The sequence below is a fragment of the Plecotus auritus genome (genome assembly GCF_963455305.1).
Source record: "Plecotus auritus genome assembly, chromosome: 11".
Lineage (NCBI taxonomy): Eukaryota > Metazoa > Chordata > Mammalia > Chiroptera > Vespertilionidae > Plecotus > Plecotus auritus.
In genome coordinates, this window is record NC_137777.1 from 46400810 (window position 1) to 46418819 (window position 18010).

The 18010-nt window shown below is 55.8% G+C and overlaps 1 protein-coding gene across 1 annotated transcript; it reads left to right on the forward strand.

Annotated features, from left to right (window-relative positions):
- The first annotated feature begins 4820 nt into the window (after window positions 1-4820).
- FAM83A (family with sequence similarity 83 member A) lies at window positions 4821-17741 on the forward strand. Its single transcript, XM_080646652.1, has 4 exons — window positions 4821-5528; window positions 10500-10667; window positions 12638-12762; window positions 16156-17741. Exons 1-4 carry the CDS (start codon window positions 5049-5051, stop codon window positions 16688-16690), a joined length of 1308 nt encoding a protein of 435 aa, XP_080502778.1. The 5' UTR covers window positions 4821-5048; the 3' UTR covers window positions 16691-17741.
- Window positions 17742-18010: the final 269 nt, after the last annotated feature.

The following is an 18010-nucleotide window of genomic DNA, read 5'->3' on the forward strand; positions in this document are numbered from 1 at the left end:
ACAGATCAGTGGTTGCCAGGGGGTGGAGTGTAGGGGAAGCTCCAGAAGGGGCCAGAAATTTTTGTAATTCTGGAAATACTCTGTATCTTGATCATTACTGTATTCATTTCACCAAAACTTATAGAGCTGTCCACTAACACGGGTAAACTTTACTGCACCTAAGTTGTACCTTAATTTTCATTGTAATTTTTAAAAGCTTTGGAAAATTTGCTGGCCAAAAATGGAGCTGCCAGGGTTTCCATGCATCGGAAATCCAGAACAATGGACCAGGAACTCAAAAGTAGATAACTTGCTGCCCTGGCCTAGTAGCTCAGTTGGTTAGAGCAGTGGTCGGCAAACTGCGGCTCGTGAGCCACATGCGGCTCTTTGGCCCCTTGAGTGTGGCTCTTCCACAAAATACCACGGCCTGGGTGAGTCTATTTTGAAGAAGTGGCGTTAGAAGAAGTTTAAGTTTAAAAAATTTGGCTCTCAAGAGAAATTTCAATCGTTGTCCTGTTGATATTTGGCTCTGTTGACTAATGAGTTTGCCGACCACTGGGTTAGAGCATCATCCCAATATGCCAAGGTTGCAGGCTTGATCTCTGCTCAGGGCACATACAAGAGGTGATGACTGAATAAATAACTAGAACAACAAATCAATGTTTTTTTCTCCCTTCCATTCTCTCTCTCTCTCTCTCTCTCTCTCTCTCTCTCTCGTCAACAATAAAAACTAAAAATAAGAAAGTAGGGAGCTTGAGAGAGCAAAGGGGCTTTGCAGCTGTGGGCCCTGTGACGTTAGCTGTGGTTTTGCTGGGTGCCAAGGATGAACCCGCTGAAGACCGTCGCGGGAACGCTGCCGGGGCTCCTGGCCTGCCTGTGCTGAGCTGATTATATGCAGAATGGACTGATCAGTGTTGACAGCGAGCTATTTACCCGTCTAGTGAATTATGCCAACTAATTTCCAACCTAATCGCATGTCTCAGGTCACTGGGTAATGAGTCTATACCATTTTCATGCCGCTGCAGGCCTTGATGGGGTAGTGGCAGGGAGAGGGTGGTAGCTGCCCCATAAGGCCAGACAGGCACCCTGCTCCTCCAGGCTCCTGGGCCCACAGCCCAGGCTCTCAGTGTGGCTGCCCCCAGACAAGCTCTGGAATCCCATGTGTGTACATTCTGCCTGGCTTAGCTGGCCTCTGCCCCATCTATTCACCCAACAAGCATTGACTGGCTGCCCACTGTCTGCCAGCTCCAAATTGGGATAGGCACTGGGGTGGTGGTGCCAAAAAGCTAAGTCATGACTTGCCTGACCCCCTACCCTGTACGCCAAATTGCTCACAGTCCAAAGGAGGAGATTCTCGCTTAAACCAGCAATTACGGAATCTGGTTGCGGATGGGAGTGAAGGCTTTGGAGGCAAACCCAATCCAGGCTCTGCCGCCGGGTCCCAGAGGAACGTACTTCACCTCCCTCTGCCTCAGTTTCCTCACCTATAAACACGTGGCAGAGCTGATAGGGTGCAGTGTGTATGTAAGGAGACCACCCACTCCCTCCCCGGTCCCCATGCTGTCCTCTCCCCTGGAACGTCTCATAGTCTGGCTTTGCCTGATTGGCTCCTCCTTCTGGGATCACATTATAAAGACACAGCCAATGCCTGGCTGGCGTGGCTCAGTGGTTGAGCATCAGCCTATAAACCAGGAGACCGCTGGTTCGATTCCCGGTCAGGGCACATACTCAGCTTGCAGGCTTGACCCACAGTGTGGAGCGTGCAAGGCAGCCAGGCAATAATTCTCTCTCATCATTGATGTTTCTATCTCTCTGTCCTTCTCCCTTCCTCTCTGAAATCAATTTAAAAAGATATTTTTAAAAAATGAAACAGTAAACATCCAGGTTGTGCACCTTTGGCAGGAACACCCCAGGAGTGAGGGCGTGCTCTTCTCACCACATCCTGTCAGGTGGCGCATTATTGAGAAGGGCCCCTTTGATCGCTTGATTAGGGTGAGGTCTGACAGGCTTCTCAGTTGTCAAGTTTCAACTATATCAACTATGTAAAAGGCTCAGAAAAAACATTGTGCCATCTTAGGCTAAAGAGTGGAGCAGTGGATAGACCTGAAGACTGAAGGGTCCCAGGTTCGATTCAGTCAAGGGCATATGCCTGGGTTGTGGGCTCAATCCCCAGTAGGGGGCATGCAACTGGCAGCCGATCAATGATCCTCTCTCATCATTGATGTTTCTATCTCTCTTTCCTCTCCTTTCCTTTCTCTGAAATCAATAAAAATATATTAAAAATAAAAAGAGTGGAGCAGAAATGGAGCAAGGCCTTCTCCCGTAGGTCTCACACCCTTTGGGGTTCATCCCGTGAAAGAGGCAGAAGGTCCGGTGGTTAGCAGGTGGACTCTGGGACCAGACCACCCACCTGTGGCCCTGGCACTGCCACTTCCAGGCCAGGTGACCTTGGGCAAGTTCGGTAGGTAACCTCTGTGTTTCAGTTTCCTTCATCCATGAGAGATGGGAACAGCACTGACTCCTAGGGCTGCTATGAGGATCGAGTGAGTTAACACACGCAAGGCGCTTAGAAGAGCACCTGGTACACTGGACGTGTTCCATAAATGTTAGCTGTGGCCATATGGACAGAGGAGAGTGAAGCTCCGTGAGGTTAGCTACCCAAGGTCACATTCTAGTAGTAGCATAGGCACAAGGAACCTGGTTGTGCCTGTTCCAAAGGCATGGACGCGTTTTGCTGCTGTACATCCGGGGAATGAGGTGCAGGGAGAGGAGGCCGTGCACCCATAACTAGTGCGAGACTGACTGAGATGAGTGTCACTAGCCCCTTTAGGCGCCAAGGAGGAGCAAGTCCAGCTGCTTGGGGATCGTCACGAAAGGCTCCCTTGCACAGGTGGGAATCAAGAGAGACCGTGAACGCTGAGAAAGACTTGAGTAAGTTGTCCAGGTGGAGGCGAGGATTTCCTGGTGAGGGGTGGGGCTGATAAAGGCAGGGACTGGATGGACCTCCCACATGGGTGAGGGTCAGTTATCCCCTACGCCAGGGTTCCTCTGCCTCAACACTATGGACGTTGGGGCCAGAGAGTTCTTTATTGTCAGCTGTCAGTAGCATCCCCCCACCCCCAAGTTGTGACAACCAAAGATGTCTCCAGACGTGGCCAGATGCCCCCTGGGTGGGAGGAGCCAAATCCCCCCCATTGAGAACCATTGTCCTAATAAAGGAAGCCCGGACACCACTCATTTGCTAATAGGAGCCCGGCTTCTCATTGGCTTCTCACTCTTTCCCTCGTTGTCAGATGTCCTCATGAGCAGAAAAGACTACACGTCAGGCCATGGAACAGAGAAGTAGGCCCTTCGCAATCCTCAGATGCGGTAACAGATGGCTCTTTGATAAGGATGTGGCTCCACAGCTGGCCAGCCTTCCTGGTCCAGAAATGCAACCCCAGGTGGGGGATTTATTCCAGCCTGCGGACCCAGCAAGGATGACGACACTTCACAGGGCTGGGGCTGCAGAGGGGAGGAGATGGGGACAACGATGACAATCACTGGCCAGCTGTGTGACTTTGAGGACAGGCACTTTCCCTTTCTGGGCTGCAGTTTACCCATCAGTAAGCTGGAGCACTTGAAATACATACATCCAAGCCCTAGCTGGTTTGGCTTAATGGATATGGATAGAGCGTCAGCCTGCGGACCGAAGGGGCCAGGGTTCGATTCTGGTCAAGGGCACGTACCTGGGTTGGGTTGCAGGCTCCTCCCCTGGCTCAGGCCCTGGTCAAGGCACATGCAGGAGGCAGCCAATACTAGTAGATGTGTTTCTCTCACATCAGTATTCCTGTCTTTCCCTCTCTCTTCCACGCTCTCTAAAAATCAATGGGAAAGGAAGGATTACTCAGGGTTGTGAGCTGAATTCCTTCAAATACCCTCAAAAGAGGAGAAAAATTTCTTTTAAAATTCGTTTTCTCTTCTTTGGGCCGTGATTTTGAAAATGCTACTCTATTACTGGACTGAGCCACTTGGACCACAGTTCTGGGGAGGTTACAGATGCGTCTAGCAAGTTTCCTCCAAAGAGTAGCCATGCCACCGAGGGACCTCTGGCTCCTGCTGTACTAGCTGATTGAAGGCCACGCAATGCTAGGCTTCTGGCATAGTTCTCTGAGCAGATATTGGCCGTGCCCTGCTGGCATCCCACTGGTGCTCACTGCTCCCAGTCTCCTACTGTGCGCCCTTGTGCCTGCCCAAAGGCCTTCTCTGGCATCACAGCTGTGCTGGCGCACAGGGCAGCCAGCCGTGTGGGGAACTAACTGCTCTGGGAGCAGCCCTTGACCCATGACAAATGGAGGTTGGAAGGAAATTCTGCAGCTTCCTCACCCTTTGGGTAGGAATAATCTGAGATGTGTTCTGTGACCATGACAGTCACAATGGGGAGAGAGATGGGGAGTAGAGCTTTTGCAGAGCAAAGGGAGGACTGAGAGCTGGGGTGTCACCAGGAGAGAGGAGGAGCACTGGCGTGCACCCAGCTTCCCTGCTCACCAGGGTGGGAAGGCGGGTGCGGGGGAGGGGGGCAGCATGTGCCCTGCCAGGAAACCCTGGTCTTTGAATGCTGGGTGTTGAACTGAGGAGCACAGTAGGGGCCCACAGAGGTATGGGCTGGGAGAGGCTCCCTGCTTTGTAACAAGGACTCGGGGAGATTGTGCAACAAGCGAGCGGGAAACCAGGAAACCGGCTCACCTTGGCCGCCCGCTGCCGCCGGGAGGAGGGAGTCTCCCAGGCTGAGTGCCAGGGCGTGATTGAGCAGCCCCCTGGCCGGCGGGCAGGGCAGGTGTCGCTGGGAGATAGCCCCGCCCGGCGCAGCTGGGGATCTCTTCCAGGTGAGCATTGCTCCCAACAGAACAGCGGGAAATGACTCCTGGGAGCGCGAGTGAGGTGGCAGGTAGCCCCGGACGCTGGCACACAGCAGTCCCTGGAGCGGGGTGCTTCTAGGAGCTCCACTCCCCCGCGGTGGGGGCTGCCAGCCCCTGACATCAGGAACAGCTGGAGTGCCGCCTCCCCGCCACCACCAGGGACAGGGCAGCATGAGCCGGGCAAGGCAGGTGGGCAAGATCCGGAGACGCCTGGAGGATGTCAAGAGCCAGTGGGTCCGGCTGGCCAGGGCCGACTTCAGCGACCACGAGAGCGCCCGGCTGGCCACAGATGCCCTCCTGGATGGCGGGCCCGAGGCCTACTGGCAGGTGCTCAGCCAGGAAGGGGAGGTGGACTTCTTGTCCTCCGCGGAGACCCAGTATATCCAGGCCCAGGCCAAGGAGCCCCCCTGTACTCCGGACACCCCGGGAGGGGCCGCGGCCGGAACCAAGGGACTGGACTCGTGCTCCCTGCAGTCAGGTACCTACTACCCTGTGGCCTCGGAGGACAGCGAGCCCGCCCTGCTGCACACCTGGGCCTCGGCCGAGAAGCCCTACCTGAAGGAGAGGTCCAGCGCCACCGTGTACTTCCAGACGGACAAGCACAGCAACATCAGGGACCTCATCCGCCGCTGCATCACCCGGACCAGCCAGGTAGCCATGGCCGAGCTGGCTCCTTGGCCGGGGCGGGCGGGGAGGAACCGGGCTGGTGGAGGAGGCAGAGGGGTGCGTCCCGCCCTAAGGGATGGAGTCAGGGATGCCACCCTCTGCCTTACCCGGGATCCCTGACTTCCTGAACCCCTCTGTCACAGCCTGGGTCCCAGGCGCCACCCCATCACTGAGCTCCTGCAATAGTCCTGCCTGGGCCTTGTCTTCCTTCCCCATCCCCGCCACCCAGGCTCCATGCTGCTGTAGACTTTTCTGCACGTCAGCTCTAACCTGGCCCCCTGTCTGCCCCACCACCAATGGAGGCAGGCGCTGCAGCGCACTTGTGTGCAGACAGGGCTAGGCGAGTCAGAGAGGACGAGGGACCAGCATGTGCCCCGTGGAGTGGCCCCTTCCTCTGGAAGCATGGAGGCGCGGCGCCTGCCCAGCCTGGGAATTCAGGAGAGGCTTCCGGAAAGAGAGGCTTCGGGGCTGGTCCTGAGGAGGTGTAGGCGCTAATCAGGCACAAAGCAGGGAAGGTGAGGGGGACACAGAGCTTGGTGGGCTTGTGAGTCTGTACGTCACTCAATGTTGAGTGGCAGGAGGTGGGACAGGACCGGGGGAGATCGTGAGCCGTGCTAAGGAGTTTGCTCTTCCCACTGTGGGCAGTGGGAGCCATTGAAGGCTCTGAGCGGGGATCACAGCCCACTTCAGTGACAGCCTGTAGCTGGGGGTCCAGCCCCTCTCGCATCTCTGTGGGAGCAGCCCATCCTGAAGCCCTCGTGCGTGTGTGTGTGTGTGTGTGTGTGTGTGTGTGTGTGTGTGTATCACAAACTCTGCCTGCAAAGGCCTGACAGGCAACTAAATGGGTGAAGTTCGTGGGGGCCTGGGACAAGAGGGAGTGGTGGGGTTTGTGGCAAAGAAGGTGGCATCAACTCAGCACCAACGGAGCCAGTCTTCCTACCTGCTAAGAGGAGCTGAAAAGTCTTACTTTTAGGTGAAATCTTCTGATTTGTGTTGTTTTAAATTCCTAACTGGCTGTGCTGGTGAAAGAAAGGACATTAGCAGGCCTCGGGCCACAGAGGCAGGAGGGGAATGGGGAAGGAGAAGGACTCTGTGGGGATTATGCTTCACAAGCCCTAACCTGGCTTCTTTCCGGGGGTGTCGCTCACCCTGTGAGAATTCCCCCACCAGCCGTACCCATCCCTGGGAGAGCGCTGAACTTCATGCACAGGGAGACCAGAGCCAGCACACGGAGACAGGCCCTGGGTGCTGGAAGGGACCCTAGTCCAGCGTGGAATCCGAGGCCTGGGGAGGCTGAGGGAGTTGCCCAGGTCATGCAGCCAGTCCCACGATGGGCCCATGCTCCTAGCTGCCTGCCTGGACCATCTGCCAAACCCCATTGCCGCCTGTCACCGAACATGAGATACTGCTCGGCAGCTGCCAGCGACATGAAAAGCTGCTGCTCCACCCGTTGTTCCCTTGAATTTAAATTCCCCAGAACTTCGCTCCCTCCCTCCCCCCCCATCCCCATCCCCATCCCCACACAGCCTCCCCAACCTCTACACAGCCTCCCCACCCCCCACACAGCCTCCCCACCCCCCACACAGCCTGCCTACCCCTGGGGGCTTTTTCTGGAGCCTTTGGATTTCACACAGCATTAAACTTGGAACCTCAACAAAAACGTGAGCTTAAATATCAGCTCATTCTTTTTTGAGTTCTTTTCAGTGTAACCAAATTTTAACTTGTAAGTGATCAGAGACAGAGGGAGAATGTTTGCAGGTGACACATTTCTTCCCTTGGTCCATTCTCGCCCCTCTGGGCTTTGGGGGCGCGGAGTGGGCATCTATGGGCTGTGCTGGAGAGTCATCTTGTGCACCTGGGGCAGGAGGAGCTACAGCTGACAGTGGCCGCCACTGTGGCCCTGATCTAGGACACAGAACTGGCCACGTGCCAGCAGGGTGCCTGCAATTCTGTCAGCCAAGCCAGGATGGCAGAGCACACAGGGGCCTCCTTCCCTTTGGGGAGCTCAGCTGCCCAGGGAGGAAGGAGAGGAGAAGGGAGGGGAGGGGAGGGGAGGGGAGGGGATGGGGGGAGGGGAGGGGAAGAGAGGGGAGAAGAGGAGAGGACGGGGTGGGGGTGGGGGGTGAGGAATCCACTGGTGGGGGTCAGCCTGAGCTTGAGCAACCTCTGTGCCTGGAAGTAGACAGGAAGGTGACTAAGGCAGGCTTCACTGAGTTGAGTCTCAAAGGCTGAGTAAGAGTTTGCCAGGCAGAGAGGGGAGGGAAAGGCATTCCAGGCCTAGGGAGTGTCAGACACCAAGGTCAGGTCTGAGAGAGCTGAGGGTCCGGGAGGTGGGGAGACACGCCATCCCTCTGGTGGGACAGCTGGTTGACAGGGGGCCTCGGGGAGTGATGAGGGTGGGAACAAGGATCAGAGGCCAGCGGGCCACAGCAGCTCTGCCTGACACTTTGGGCCAAAGAGTGAGCAACAGTCCTTTGTAGGATGCCAGGTGTTAGATGGAGAAGACGTGAGAAGTCTTAGGCACATGCAGGAGAGATTTCATTGTAGACCAAGTAGCCATTGCTACTGCAGGAGCCATCAGGCAAAGTAGTTCTTCCAAGTAGCCCCACAAAAGCGGCCCCCACAAAGCGGCCGAGCCCACCTGGCTGGTCAGTGGCAACTTCTATACACGCTCAGACAGAAGAGGCTCGTGCCAATGAGGGATACACGCTCGTGCTACATTAACATGAACAGGTTACATCCTCGCCTGCATGCAAGCGTATGGCAAATTGGCCTTGACCATCCAGCATGCTCCGGTTAGGGTTCCCACGTGAGGTTTGCTCGAACCAGGTGCAGTGAGCCACGCAGGCCTGGAGGAAGAAGCTTGTGGCACAGCTCCCCGTGCCGTGCAGGGCCACACGGGAAGCACCAGGGCGGTCAGGAGGCAGGGCGGCAAGGGGACAGCAGGGACACGAGCCTGTGTTACGGTTTGCAGGAGGGACAAGGAGGGCGCAGTAAACAGTTTGAGGTTGGCCTGTCTGGGTCAGGGTGGCAGGCTCCGGGCTACAGAGGATCCCTGGTGGTCCAGGCCCTGGCCTGGGTGATGAAGGGCAGGGGCTGTTTATGGGGTTGTTGTGTGCGAGTTAAAGAAGAGGGTGGTTGGGTGTTGGCTCTGGATAGCGTTGTTTGCACATCAAAGACATGCGCACAGGCCAGGTGTTTGCTATCTCCAGGAATCAGCAGCTCTGGGATGTCAAAGCATCATAACATACAAAAACCACAGGCCGTGATCAGTACGTCCTCCAAGAGTAGCCACGGTCCCTTTCAAGCGGGTCTGTACGGTCCTTCCCTTTTTAACCACGGATCTGCGTGAGGCCGGTTTCTCTTCACATACTTCCACCCAAACAACACACCACAACGGACACGCAGGCTAGCTGTCTCCCGTGAAGCCAGACACCACAGAGATTGACAACACCCCGCTCACTACATTCCGTTGTTATTTTGGAAGATACAGTTATTTTTTATTAAAAGGGTTATTTATATTAACATGTAATGGGTTTAATATTGTTTTCAGTAACTAATATTAGTTATTTTAAAATAACTAATAAATAAACACTTCAAAATGTCCTCACTTTTAGTTTCTAATATGATAAATATCAATAGCTATAATTCACATAAACTAAAGCTTTTTAGAGTCCTCAATAATTTTTTTTTAATCTTCACCTGAGGATATTTTTCCATTGATTTTTAGAGAGTGGAAGGGAGAGGGGGAGACAAAAAGAGAGAAACACTGATGTGAGAGACACATCGACTGGTTGCCTCCCACACAAGCCCTGACCAGGGTGGGGGATCGAGCCTGCAACCAAGGTATGTACCCTTGACCGGAATCAAACCCCAGACCTTTCAGGCCACAGGCCAGTGCTCTATCCACTGAGCCAAACCGGCTAGGGCCTCAATAATTTTTAAGAGCGTAAAGGGGTCCTGAGACCAGAAAGTTGGAGAAGTTCAGCATACAAGCCCCCTCTCCTTGCTCAGCCCCCCTCTCCCTCTGCCTCTCCCCGTCTCTGAGCAAGACATGGATTGACTGTAGAAAGAAGAAATGTAATCAGCTCTCTGGGAGGCTGGGAGGGTGGAGTGGAGCTTGGAGAGGAGCCAGGAGAAAGCAGCTCCCCACCTCCACGCCCCGCCCACCCCCAGGGGGCAAACACTGTCTTTTCAGGCTGAGACCCTGCCTGGGATGGGCTGTCTCCCTCACCTCATCCCCCACCCCCCACCCCCCACCCCCCCACAGGTCACTGGGTCATTGCCAGCAGGTCTGAGGGAGGTGGTCAGGGGGGAGAAAGGAGGGTCTCGGGTCAGGACAGGGTCAGAGTGAAGCCACCAGAGCAGAAACTGCACCATCTCCTAAAGGAGCTCACCAGCCCTGTCTCAGGAGAACAAGGGACTCGCTGGGACACAACTAGGGATTTACTGACATCCTGGGAGAGATAATTGCCTCTTATGTTGATAACTTGGATGAAGAGGCATTTCTCTTTCAGCAGAGAGGGCCCGTAAACTTAAATATGTACAGGCACTTGATTTTGCCATAACAGGCACGGAGCTCAAGCAAGGATCACGGTCTCCCAGCTAGAACATCCTTCCTGACTTCGAGCCCAGGATGAGCAATTTGTCAGCTGTTCCCTCCCCTGCCCAGACACTCACACCAAGAAGTTCTGGAGGCTGGAAGTCCAAGACCAAGGTCGGGCAGTGTCAGTGAGAGCCCACATCCTGGTTCCTAGACAGCATCTCGCTGTGTCCTCCCATGGACGAAGAGCTTGCTCAGGAAGTCCCAAGGGCTTCTGAGCTTGGTGCCAGCACCTCCCTTCCCTCTGCCAGCGCCGTGGGACCAGCGCTCCCAGGCCCACGGGACTAAGTTCCCTGAAACCAGTTAGCACTGGACCTGACCCTTCTGGTATTTGCCCCCTCGCCCTGCCCCAGGTCCTGGCCATCCTGATGGACGTGTTCACGGACGTGGAGATCTTCTGTGACATCCTGGAGGCGGCCAACAAGCGCGGGGTGCTGGTCTGCGTGCTCCTGGACCAGGGAGGCGTGCCGCTCTTCCAGGAGATGTGTGACAAAGTGCAGGTCTCTGACCGGCACCTCAAGGTAGGGCCCGAGGGGAGTCTGAAAGGCGCGTTGGATTAGAACAAGGCAGGCCAGGGCACGGTGATAGGTACCCACTGTGCCCGTGGCTTCACACAGTAAGGTTTATTTCTTGCTCAAAGTGAAGGTCAGACAGCCCTCCCTCATCTTGTAGCTCCATAGGAAGATGTGGCCTCCAGGATTGCAGTGGCCGGAGAAAGGGGGAGGGGGGTCCCACGGGATGAACACCGGACTTGGAAGAGATTTTCACTTCCACTCATAGCCTTTCTTTAAAAAATACATTTTTACTGACTTCAGAGAGGAAGGGAGATGGAGAGGGAGATAGAAACATCAATGCTGAGAGTCATTGATCAGCTGCCTCCTGCACGCCCCCTACTGGGGATGGAGCCCACAACCCAGGCATGTGCCCTAAATGGGAATCGAGCCATGACCTCCTGGTTCATAGGTAGATGCTCAACCACTGAGCCACGCCAGCCAGACCTCCCCAAGCTGCCCAGGGCAGGAAGGGCAGGGCAGCTGCTGAGCATCAGCCTCTGGCACTTGCACCTTCACTGCGTTCAGCTGAGGGAGCTTCACGGCGCAGGGCAACCTCCGCACCTGTGTGATTCCGGTCAGGAGGGAGGACAGCCCTCTGTAGCCCCAACAGGATGCTCATCCCCTGGGACTTAACCAACCTCCCCACCTCCTTCTTCTGGCAATGAGAAAAGAAACCCCGAGATAAGGGTTCCCTCAGTGTCGCCTTTGGGGCAACTAATTCAAGGTCAAATGTCCACGCGCCCATGGCTTTGCAGCAGGCCCAGCTGAACAGCTGATGGTGCTCCCTTGGTGACTCCCTGTAGCTCAGGCAGGTCCGCCTCCTGGAGGCCTGTCCTCCTCCCGTCCCCCTGCCTGTCCCCTCCACGCTGACCGGCAGGCAGCTGAGTTCAGGCACCCCTGGTGTCACAGGCCCCGGGCCTCTGATTACTGGGTCTGCTTGATCTTACCTGGATCCCACCTGCTCAGCATGAGGCCACAGAACGGGAGAGTCAGTGCCGGCCTTGTCTTCACGGCTCACACAGGCCACACTCAACAGCTCGCTGCCCACCAAGGGACAGTGGGAGGTGGCCCTCCTCCCGCCATCTCAGAGCTCAGCAGTGCTCCGCCTTCCTCTGCGATTCCCGAGCTTCGCCTGCCTGCCCGCCTTCATCTCTCCAGCCTCCCCAGGCTTCCATGCCGGCTGGCAGCAGACGCTGCTGGGGAGGAAGGGGGCAAACAGGACCAGGATTTGGACGTGGACACACCTTTTTAAACTTACTTTTATTTATTTAAAAAAAATTTTAAATATATTTGTATTGATTTCAGAGAAGGGAGAGAGAGATAGAAACATCAACAAAGAGAGAGAATCATTGATCGGCTGCCTCCTGCACAGCCCCCAATAGGGACCAAGCCCACAACCTGGGTTTGTGCCCTTGACCGGAATCACACCCGGGACCCTTCAGTCCGCAGGCCGATTCTCTATCCTTTGAGCCAAACTAGCCAGGGCCACATGCCTTTTTTTAGACAAAACAATGAAGGGTCCAGTGAGGTCTCCACACAGCTGACCCCTCTGGCTGCACTGAGCCTTCCCGCTGACCAGCTTGGGGTCAGGCACTCGTGTCACTAAGGTCACTCACAAGGCAAGGCTGGCCCTGCCAGACCTCCGTGGTCCATGGGAGCCGAGACTGACGGCTCCAGGGGCACTGACCTTGGCTTCTATTTTCTGCTTTCTACCATCCCCCCTCCCTTTTTTTTCTTCGGTTACTTTGAGTATTGTCAGGACAATGAAGGCCATTTAGAGAATTCAGCCAAGGATAAAGTAAAAATGGCCTATAATCCCACCAGCTAGAGATAACCCTGTTCCGTGTTGGTGAGCATCCTTCCAGACTTTGTCCTGGGCAGGCGTGTATCTATAAATACGTGATTGGCGAGCAACACCTCAACCTCCCTTCCAACAGAACATTTCCATCCGGAGTGTGGAAGCAGAGGTGTACTGCGCCAAATCAGGCAGGAAGTTCGCCGGCCAAGTCCAGGAGAAGTTCATCATCTCAGACTGGAGATACGTCCTTTCTGGATCATACAGGTGAGCGCTGGGTCTCACCTGTGGTGGCTTTGTGGAGGCCAAGGCTGAGTGTGGTGCCCACCAGCCTCAGGCGCTCAGGCACACCCCTGCCCCATCCCCCCATCAGCAGTTCCCAGGAGGGAGGACAGGCCTGAACAAATGGGGGAGGAAAGGAAATGGGCTATTCCTGGGAGGACTTCAGGGTAGAGAGTCACTTTCTGGTGCCTGAGTTTCCCTTGATATTGCAACAGGATATAGAATCCTTGTATTTCCTCCTCAGCTGTCTCAGATATGATTATAAACCCATGCAATTTGTTTTAGCATGTGTGTGTTCCTATTTTCAAAATTTTTTTATTTTATAAACAATGTATTGAGGCCCTAGCCAGTTGCTCAGTGGATAGAGCATTGGCCTGCAGACTGAAAGGTCTCAGGTTCGATTTCCGTCAAGGGCACATGCCCCGGTTGTGGGCCGATCTCCAGTAGGGGGCGTGCAGGAGGCAGCCAATCAATGATTTTCTCTCTCATCATTGATGTTTCAATCTCTCTCTCCCTCTCCCTTCCTCTCTGAAATCAATAAATATATATATATTAAACATTTTGATATATAATTAATATGCTATATAATTCACCCATTTAGAGTATGCAATTCTATTCTTTTTGTTATTGCTTTCCTCACTTGTAAAATGAGGGATAACAGTATCTTCCCTTGCAGATAAAGTTTGCAAAACATGTAGCATAGCTCCTAGCACATAGTAGGTGCTCAATAAATGATTGCTATTAGCCTGCCAGCACACTGGCAAGGCCCCGGGGGAGGGGGACATGGAATAGGCAAGATCTGAAAGGGTGGGGACTGAGAGGAGGCTGGTCCTGAGGGCTGCCAGACCCCTGGAGGATACCACATTGGCTGGCGGGGGGATGTGGTCCGGAAAAGACTGGGGGGCACCAAGACAGCCCCCCTCTCACTTCAGAATTGCCAGGGCTTGCTGAACGCCACAGTGTCCTCAATAAACGACAAGCGCCACCCTCTGTGGCCCCCAACCACCAGCTTCCGGCCCCTTCTCCCCTCCGTGCGGGAGCATCTCCAAATCCCCCGGGACCTATGGCGGGCACCAGGGACTGGAAGTGGCAGGGCCCAGCCGGGAGTCAGACAGTTGAAGTTCGGTTCCCAGCTCTGTTTCTCAGGTTCCCTCAGCGTAAGCTGTTTCTTATGTCAGAGATGGCGTGTCCACACCCCTTCACCATTAGGTAGTCCTCCCATGCCTCCCTCTCAGCCCCTAGCAACCAGCTATGAGACTGGCCAGAGGCTTATTTAGCCATTAAAAAGCTTTCCAGACAGTGACAAAGGACAGAGGAAGGAATTCGGGGAGAGAAAAGGAAGAGGGAACCTTACTTGCAGCAGGGAGAATTAGCTCTTAGTTCTCATTTCATTGTCCTTACAGAGTTCATCACGGGGTGGCCCCTGCCCCTGGGGCCAGTAGGAAGAGTTAACCCTGGCGAGCTTTGTGCCAGGCCCCGGGCCAGGTGCAGTCAGACCTGTAAGGATTCAGAAAGGATTTAATCCTCCTCACACCCCCGAGGGAGGTGATGCTCCTCTCATTGACAGATGGGGCCCTAAGGAGCAGAGGGGCAGGTGATTGGCCCACAGTCCCCAGTGCCCTTGACTAGCATCTCCAGCTCCCCGGTGCCCACCGAGGCCCAGCTGGGCGTGCCATCCTGACCCAGGAGGTGCCAGGAGGAGGGGGCAGAGGGCTTCAAGATGCAGGGCCATCCCTGAAAACTGGAAAACCCAGCTCCTGGAGAGAGGGCAGGACGATGTTTTTGCCCTCAGCATTCAGGCTCATCTGTTAGCCTATCAGGATCCTTTCCTCTGGGACCCTTAGAGCTGTAGCCAATGGAAACAAAGCAACAAAGAGAAAAGCCCTCACCCCGTTTTCAGCCTGGCTCTCCCTGGGCTTCCAGTAGTCTGGCCCTCCTCCCTGGTTGTCTCTAGTTCTGCCAAACTGAAGAGCTGGCTGCCTCTTTGGCCGAGGGGTGGGGGACCAGCACAAAGGCTCAGGTGGCAGCCCAGGGGCCTCTGGGTGCGTGGGGACCTCATCAGTTGCCAGGGCACCTGTGGACTTGTTTTACTGAGCAAAGCATGTAGTTGTTGACCTCATCCAGCCTGATCCCAAACACAGGGCGTTAGACTTCTTAGTGTAGCCAGGAGCCCCACTGTGCCTGTCCTCGCACCTCCCCTGCCACCTGGCTGGCCCCAGGCTCAGCCTCAGCTGCTCCTCAATCTGGGGCTGGAGGCTGAGGCCCTTGGTGGGTGCCGCCTCTCGGATGCCCTGCCCTCTGACCACCCAGCCCCCATAGCGCCCACACCAGGTTCACATGATTAGGGACACAGGGATCTCTGACCTGATGCTCTTGGTGGGTCTTCTGTGCTGTCACCAGACATTTTCAAGGGTTGGGTTTTCTTTGTGGGGGGAGGGGGTTAAAGGGGGAAGGGCATGATGAGGGGAGTTTTCATCAAAAATAGAAAGAAATTTCGCCTGGCCTATATGGCTCAGCGGTTGAGCATTGACCTATGAACCAGGAGGTCACGGTTCAATTCCCAGTCAGGGCTCATGCCCAGGTTGTGGGCTTGATCCCCAGTGTGGTGTGTGCAGGAGGCAGCCAATCAATGATTCCCTCTCATCACTGATGTTTCTATCTCTCTCTCCCTCTCCCTTCCTCTCTGAAATCAATAAAAAAGATATTTTAAAAAATAGAAAGGAATTTGGTTAAATCAGGGAATCATGGAAAGTCATACCTAAATGCCTTGAACATTTTGTTTTCTCCTAAAACCTGTGATGGACGGAGGGCCAAGACCTCTGCTTGAGGATGTCCGTCCTGGGTGTCCCGTCCTGGGTGTCCGTCCTGGGTGTCCCGTCCTGGGTGTCCGTCCTGGGTGTCCCAGCAAACCCCGGACGCCCGGTTCCTGCGAGCTCGCCCTGTGTTCCCCTTTCCACCTGCCAAGGGGCCCAGGATTCTCCCTCCCCTCCCGCCCCTCTGGGTCCACATGCCTGAAAATGGACCTACACCCTCTAGATTTTCATGATCATAGAGCCCCTGCCTTCCAAGGAGCTGCCTTCTCAGCCCCCACACGCCCTCTGCGGGGATCGGCTAAGGCGCCATAATCTGAGCAGCAGGAGGAACCCTGACCCGAGGCCAAAAAGTCACTCTGGCAACTTCCTCACTAGCCAGCCGACATTGGCTGGACTGGGAGCTCCAGTTCTGCCTTTTGTGAAAGGGGACACACAGGATGACATGAGGCAGCACAGGGGGCGGAGGGCGGAGTCCCCTCCTTCCAGTCCTGCTGTTGCCCCCACATTCCCCTGAGGAAGGACCCGGTGGCCCCATTCCCACCCTCCCCCTCTCTCCTCCCCACAGCTTCACCTGGCTCAGCGGACACGTCCACCGGAACATCCTCTCCAAGTTCACGGGCCAGGCCGTGGCGCTGTTTGACCAGGAGTTCCGCCACCTCTACATCGCCTCCCAGCACGTGATGGGCCTGAAGTCCCCCAGGCTGGTTGCACCCCTCCCGCCCAGAGCGGGTCGCAGCCCCCCGCCCGGCCGCCTCAGCAGCAGCAGCTGCTCTGCCAGTGGCCGCCTGTCCTCCAACCCCTTCAGCAGCCCCTCGACGGGGAGCAACCCCCAGAAGCGGAGTCTGTCCGTGTCCTCAGGGCCGAGCACCCCGCCGGCCCCAAACCCACCTCCGCCCCCCAGGTTTCAGCCCTACCATGGCCTTTGGGGGGCCCTGGCCCCGCAGGCCCACTTCTCCCTGAGGCCCCAGGACAGCCCGCTCGCTCTCTACAGCAAACTCAGCGCCTGCAGGCCCCCGCGGCTGCAGCTGGAACAGCTGGGCCTGCTGCCCAGGGCGGCCCATGTCTGGAGGCCGTTCCTACAGGCCTCCCCTCATTTCTGAAGGGTCCCCCCCCCCCAGCTGCCCTCCCAGGACCCCTGGGGCAGCTTTGCTTCTCCTAGAACAGTGGTCGGCAAACTCATTAGTCAACAGAGCCAAATATCAACAGTACGATTGAAATTTCTTTTGAGAGCCAAAATTTTTAAACTTAAACTTCTTCTAACGCCACTTCTTCAAAATAGACTCGCCCAGGCCATGGTATTTTGTGGAAGAGCCACACTCAAGGGGCCAAAGAGCCGCATGTGGCTCGCGAGCCGCAGTTTGCCGACCATGGCGCTAGAATTAAAGGCATCTGGACAACACTGTTGCCTGTTCGAATGTTCCCAGGCCTGAGAGCGTTCACTTGCCAACCCCACCAGTCCCTCGGTTCCCCTCTCTAGTTTGGGCTACGCAGCACATTCCAGAAGGTTCCAGGGTGACAGGGGTGGGGAACTAGAGGACAAAATGGTGAAAGTAGGGCCCTTTCTTCCAAAGAGCCCAGTGCTTCCACATGACCACTCCTTGACCGCTGGGATGTAAGATGGGGAAGACGCAGCCCACGTTTTGTATGTGGGTTATCGCAGGCACTGAGCAGCAGAGAGCGCATGTGACTAAGGTATGCCCGTCTCCCAGTTCGCAGAACAGTCTTCTCCCCAGAGACTCGCGAGAGAGATCCAGGAGAAGGCCTGGGAGCATTCTGGGTGTTTCTGGGAGGGGGACAACTCCTGCTCCCTGGAAGGCGGAAGACTGGGTACCCCTTGGCCCGAGGACTTGGGGATGAGGCCCCACAACTGCCACTGCAAGCCGTGTGGGGCCGGAGGAGACTGTAGCCAGCAGAGATGGGGCAGGCCGGGGCGTCCCGGGGATCAAGGTGACCAAGGCAGTTCCGTGCTGAGTCGCTGCCAGGCTGACGCTCCCAGAGCGTCCAGAGCAGGTGCAGTTGGCCTCAAGGTGGAGGCCCCTCCGCCGGCCGGGTTCCTAGGAGAGTGTGGTGAGCAGCCCCCCACTCCTCCCCACCCACTCGCAGTGGATAAGCAATATGAGCAAGAAATAAACCTTTGTAGTTCAAGCACTGAGACGGGTTGTTTGTTACTGCACCATGACCCAGCTTCGCCTGACAGATCCGGCCTTGGGCACCGAGGCTGGGCATTCCCTGGTGGGACTGGATTCCCAAGGGTCCTCAGCCTTGAGCCCTCGTCCCGACAGTTTGCTCACCAGACCAGGAGGGCTTTACTCACCAGGCGAGGAGGTGGCTGAAGGCCAGAGCACGTCCTTTTCCAAGCTGCCAGTCCTCCCAAACCCACCTGTAGTTCCGCTCGGGCTAGAGTCTCCGCTGCACCTGCC

What these genes read in the sequence shown, in the direction of transcription:
- FAM83A (XM_080646652.1), top strand. Translation starts at nt 5,049, where the DNA reads ATGAGCCGGGCAAGGCAGGTGGGCAAGATCCGGAGACGCCTGGAGGAT. An exon ending in TCTCTGACCGGCACCTCAAG is followed by an intron (nt 10,668 to 12,637) that starts GTAGGGCCCGAG and finishes CCCTTCCAACAG; the next exon opens with AACATTTCCATCCGGAGTGT. An exon ending in GTCCTTTCTGGATCATACAG is followed by an intron (nt 12,763 to 16,155) that starts GTGAGCGCTGGG and finishes TCCTCCCCACAG; the next exon opens with CTTCACCTGGCTCAGCGGAC.